At 34.3% G+C, this 6,000-nt stretch overlaps 1 protein-coding gene across 4 annotated transcripts in view; it reads left to right on the top strand.

The window, feature by feature from the left end:
• Positions 1–1,370: 1,370 nt before the first annotated feature.
• Positions 1,371–6,000, top strand: part of POSTN (periostin) — a 34,419-nt gene continuing 29,789 nt past the window's right edge. For 3 of the 4 annotated variants that reach the window (XM_028497699.2, XM_028497700.2, XM_007123339.3), the window contains exons 1-2: positions 1,471–1,607; positions 2,909–3,007. In XM_028497699.2, coding sequence (XP_028353500.1) covers positions 1,489–1,607; positions 2,909–3,007 — 218 coding nt within the window. In that variant the 5' untranslated portion in view covers positions 1,471–1,488. Of the gene's footprint in view, positions 1,608–2,908; positions 3,008–6,000 lie in introns of all 4 variants that reach the window. The other variant, XM_007123340.1, reaches the window with a different exon arrangement.

Here is a 6,000-nt window from a genome sequence, read left to right as displayed (position 1 = left end):
AGTCTCTAAACATATTTTAGAATTTAATATTTCATTGTATGCTTTCTTACTAAACTAGCAGCAAGTTGCAGAATTATTTTAGTGCCCCAAGACAAAATCCTATAGAAAGCTTAATATAACCCTCTTGATACTTGGAATCCTCTCTGGCCTAATCCAGCCTTCCCTAAAAGAACTTCCAATTGGGCAACATGGAGTTTCAGTCTAAAATTTCTCTATATTGCCAGTGGGGAAACAACTCTGATGGGCCACTACAGCGGGAGCACTTTGCAACAAGACATATTTGAATTACACTTTCACTTTAGGATAGTGTGTAAGTTATTTATCCAGGGAAACTCATTGTAGTTATTTAGCTAATTGCAACAAGACATATTTGAATTACACTTTCACTTTAGGATAGTGTGTAACTTATTTATCCAGGGAAACTCATTGTAGTTATTTAGCTAATTGTTGACGTATCACGTGTGGAGTGGTGAGAGTGGATATTCCCTTGGCTAGGAATTGCACTGTGTAACATTAAGAGACTTTGGTTACTCTTGATAAAACAGAAGAAGAAGAATTCTGGCAATGCCCCTGTTTCTTAATATGTATTGTATAATTCTATTGCAGTTAGACTGGTAATACTTGTTTCCAACAGGGGATGCTTTTGTCCTGTGGTTACCAAGAGATGCGCTGTCAAGAAATGGTCAACATCATGCCCTGTATGTAATGAAAAACCAAAATGACACGTTTTTCTTTCCTGCTTTGTTTCAAAAGTTAGGGAAACTTACCAGAACCAGATTTATGTTAACTCTATCTATTCCTTGATATCTGAAAAGAGAAGTGAAATGGAAGGGATCCCCCAGTTTACACATTGCAAGGAAAATGTGACCCCTCCTACATGTTTCATCAGCGAGTTAAAATTCTTGTCCCATACTCTGTGAAAGCTTATGTCCATCCAACATTTGTTTTTAATCAACAGCCATTACTGCCTTGTGATTATCCAATCTACATCTACCTTTGTTATCTGGTGAAAAATAATCTTTCAGTTCTGATGTGAACTGAATATGACAAGATGTGATAAGATCAAATCATACTCTCATTGAGTACAGGGACACACACTCTGAAAGGGATGTATTACAGAATGATCCTTAAAATCTAAATAAAATCATTTCCCATAAAAACCCTCTAAATTACAAAAGAATAAAACAGAAATATGAACATGAAATGAGTCAGGTACTAAAAATAAAGAGAAAGATAAATAATATAAAAATAAACTAAATATCCTTTTGATAATGAGAAGAAAAAGAGGCTCAGTATGCTCAGTAAACATAGCTGAAAAAGCAGATTCTAGCTGGCAACTTGAAGTTGCTGATGCCTTCTGGAGAGAGTTCAGATTCCCAGGTTGATACAGAGCTCCCTCCCAGAACTCTGCCATGTATATAAACTCTGAGCTCTCCAAAGCCCACTGTCAGTTCTCTTCGTGGACTAACTGCAACGGAGAGACTAGAGATGATTCCTCTCTTACCCATATTTTCTCTGTTCTTGCTCGTTGTGGTTAACCCTGCAAATGCCAATGGTCATTATGACAAGATCTTGGCTCACAGCCGTATCAGGGGCCGGGATCAGGGGTAAGTCAGTGGTTTGATTTTATAAACCTTCTTTTCCCTTAGCTTGCTGTATATACAATTCTACATATAGTTCCTTATTTATACCTCAGGGTTTGTTTGTTTGTTTCCTACTTATTACAATGTGACAAGAAAAAGGAAAAAATGAGTATGCTGTGGCTGATGTACGTGTCTTAAACTTGAAGGATTACTGTCCAAAAAACTTGTGTATAATTGCTTTTTATGAAACATTGTAAGATTTTAATGTAATTAACAACATTTAGCAGGGCATTTCTTTATGATTCAGTTTGTGTTTTTATTTGATTCCAAATTTCTGGAATGAGGTTTTCAAGATGAAAGAATCTATTGTTGGAGACTCTCATTATGTAAACAGCTTTGAAATATCTCACATTATGTTAGGGAAAATTTCATTTATTATGAAAATTAAACAATAGGTAATGTAACCAGTTTCCTGAATTTTTTGAAGCATTTAAGAATGCTTTAAAATTTTGCACTCTGTACAATTTGCAAAAACTTTATTTCTTAGAATAAACTCAACTACAACTTAGCATTTTTAAAGTTCTCAGACATAATTTAGTCACTTAACCAACCATTTATTATTAATTTTTGAAATGGATCTTGGCACTACATCCAATGTCTCAGAGAGATGTTCATAATGCTCCAAAGTTCCCTTGCCTTACAGAGCAAATAAGACTTCCTTCTTTTCAAGGGAGGAAAACACTTAAAATTCTGGCAGAGGATGTCTTAATCTAATTGCTTCCAGGCAAAGCAATAAATTTTCCTTTGTGCAGCCATATTTATTTAAGTTAATCTTAGCATTCATTTACTTCTGTGACTGCTTACCTAGAAAATTACAGAGTACAGTGTCCTTGGACTTAGTAAAACTTGTCTATTTTGCTGTCTGATCTGTCATTGTTCCAGAGCCCTAAGCCACCCCCAAACCCTAAATGAGCGCATGTTTGGTTTAAAAGGGTCAGTGAATTACCTACTATTAAAAGTAATAAGACACATTGTTTAATTCTATTAGGTTAACTTTTGAAACAACGGCATTTTACTCTCAGAGATGTATAATTTCCTCTCTCTCTCTGTGTCTCTCACAGACTTTAGTTTTTCCAGTGATTCAGTAGGATTGGATCAGAAGGAGATTTGTGCTGACTAGAATCACATCTTTTTTTAGAATTGCATCTTTGATAATCGAATCCACATATTAACTTTTTTCTTTTTTCTTTTTTTACTATCTGATATGTAGATATGAAAAACTAGTTGTCATTAGGACATTAACTTTCTTTCCTTCCATCTTCCAGCCCAAATGTCTGTGCCCTTCAACAGATTTTGGGCACCAAAAAGAAATACTTCAGCACTTGTAGGAACTGGTATCAAGGTGCCATCTGTGGAAAGAAAACGTAAGTGTCATTTTTTCCTTAATGTGCCAATTCCAAAGACAACACCACAATGCCCATGCCTTTCCTTGGACATACACACGATCTTCTCGAAAATACTCTCCAAAACTGTAAGTTTAAAAAAAAGGTATCACATATGAATAAAGAAATTTTCCCTGAATTTCTCCCTCTACTAGTGGAACTCATGTTATTCCTGAATCTATGGCAATGGCCATGTGATCTGGTACAGAATCACTGACAGCTTGACTATGTCATTTCTACTCCTGGTTTGGCCTCTTTTATCTTAGGCAAGTCAATTAACTTCTCTGCCTCAGTTTCCTCATTTTATTTTAAAAAATGCCAGAAGAACAAATTGATCTGAAATACCAGGGTTTTCAGGTAAAAATTAATGTTTGCCTACAGTCATTTAGAAATTATATAAAGTACACCAGTTTACCCCAGAGTTTTCATCAAAGCTTAAAGTTGGAAAGGACTTAAGTTTCATATCTTCATTTACTCCAGTCATTCTATCCCAAACTGCCAGACCCCCAGGGGTCCCCAAAGGTGATAATGGAAATCCACCACTATGTTAGTATTTCAGTAGCCAAAAAGATGATTACTTTTCAACTTAGTTATATATTTCACTGATTAACCTAGAGTTGGAAAACATTTTTATTACTTGATAGCTTATTGGTTTAATCAATTAATAAATATTGGTAGAAGAAATATAATCCTAGACATATAAAGGTTGATAAGTACTCATGTGGTGCAAATTCTTCATTTTAAGATGAAGGAGCTGAATTATAGATAAAAAAAATGAAAGATGTCATCCTCAGTCAATGAAACAGTAGAAATGGCTCCTGCCTGCTTCTTATTACTTTGGACAGCAACCTCAGTGAAGGACGACTTGAGAACCAGAATATCTGAAGCACATCATCATTAAACTTCAGTTACTCTAAATAGGTGGAAGGATTGGGGGATTGTTAAAAAACATATTCTTAACTTAATAATATTGGTTACAAATACTAACTGTGGAATCACATAACATTTTGGAGTCTTGTTTCTTTGCCTGTGAAATGCAGATTTAATACTTGGAGGGTTTCTGAAGGTAAAATGAATGAACTAATGTGAAATTACTAAGTAACTCTAACTCATAACATTAATCGTACTTAAATTTAAACTATTTTAAGCAAATTGGGTATATGCTGGTGTGAAAAGGAGGCGTGTTCAGATGCCTATTTAAAATGCATAGGGTTCTCTTTATTTTACTAAGAATCATGTATTCAAGGCATATAACCATATGTGGACTGTGCCTCCCCATGGTAAGCTAGACTAGGACCCCACAGGACATTGCTGCCCCTTCCCACATGTTGGCTTAACAGAGTTGTAACTGATGTTACTTTTTGACCTGGACATTTTTCTTATTAGTTTGCATAAATCTGCTAGACTTGTGGATCATTCACACAACTACAGTGTAAGTCAGTAGTTACAAGGATCCTGGCCATGATTTACGTCAGGCCCCAGTTGGGAACTCCAAAGCTCTGGATTTTTCTCGCTTTGTTCTTTGTATTCTTGGTTACCATGAGGCCTATTTGGAAGGCACACTAACTGCATAAGAAAGGACCTGCTCTCTGAAATATTTAGGGAAAATCTTTATTACACACTTCCTGGGAGTTAAGGAAATCCGATACAACCTTACTTTAACCATCTAAACATGTTAGAGATGCCAACGCTTGTACAAAGCTTATGCCAAGATTCTTTATTGCTTTCCATTAAAAAAGAAAAAGAAATTCCTGCTTTGAAGCCTGGCTTTTTACCAGAAATATAACAGTGTCTCCTTTGTTTAATTATATTAGCTTATTTCCCTTAACTTCATTTTCACAAACACATTAACATCTGTGCTCTGGAATAAATGTAAATGCTAGTTGCTAGTTTCAAACAACCAAAGGAATCAGTAACATTGACAGAAAGAATGCCTGATTTACCATCTGCTTGCAGCTGCTAAAATTTCCAAAGTCATCTTTAGGACTTTATGTATCAGTTGCCAGAAATGTTTATCTTCTGTTTGAATAGCTGCTTTGGGGATTTGGGAGAAGTAACTGGGTCTAATGAAAAACAGGAAGTTTCCTAGGTTTAAGATATTCCCCACAATATATATTGGCTCAATAATATAGTATTTTGTAGACCTCCTTCAAAAACATGTCAGTGACATTTTCAGTTGGCATTTCCATGAGATTTTAGATACTATTCAGAAAATGAAGATAAATTTCCCACTTTCAGAGATATGCACAGTCATGGTTTTTTTTTTTACTCTTATTTGTCCTACTGACAATATGGGAACTTTGAGTTTTGTGTAGCATAAATTTCCTGGAAAAACTACTTTTTTGTTGTCGTTGCTTTCAAAGCATTAACTCAGACAACTGTATTGTTCAAGTATCATCTGAAATTGCAATTGCCTGTTTTGGAATTCTATACCATATAGTGCATTAATATTAGCATGTGTTATAGAAATTTTTGCTACTTTAGCAATTTCTTCTTCTATTTACTATTTTACATAAAGTATTAATAGTCCCAAACTAAAAATTATGTATCTCATTTTATTGTTTATGATACATGCTAAAGCTAAAGTATAAGCAATTCTTAATCAATCCCTTGGCATCCAAATATTCACATTTATTTTTATGGGTATCCATGTAAATAAAATTATTTCAGGGACCATATTTGCATAAGGCTCTCTTACAGTCTGTATATGTTTCCAATACCAACTATTCTTGAAATTATATTAAAATTAGAGAACAGTTTGAAAATTTAGTTTCCCACTTATCTCTATACTCTTATCTTTTAACTGTCCTTAAGCCAATATTCCGTGCCAGAAATTTTATTCTCATCTATAGTTTCATATTTTACTACCTTTAAGTGAGTTAATAAATTTTTCTGATGTTCTTAGTTCCTAATAACCTTATACTAATAAACATTTATAGCTATTTATAGTTTGCAAAATTATTTCCAAATCATTG

This window comes from Physeter macrocephalus, chromosome 13, assembly GCF_002837175.3.
Source record: "Physeter macrocephalus isolate SW-GA chromosome 13, ASM283717v5, whole genome shotgun sequence".
NCBI lineage: Eukaryota > Metazoa > Chordata > Mammalia > Artiodactyla > Physeteridae > Physeter > Physeter macrocephalus.
This window is presented reverse-complemented; position numbering and strand designations above follow the sequence as displayed.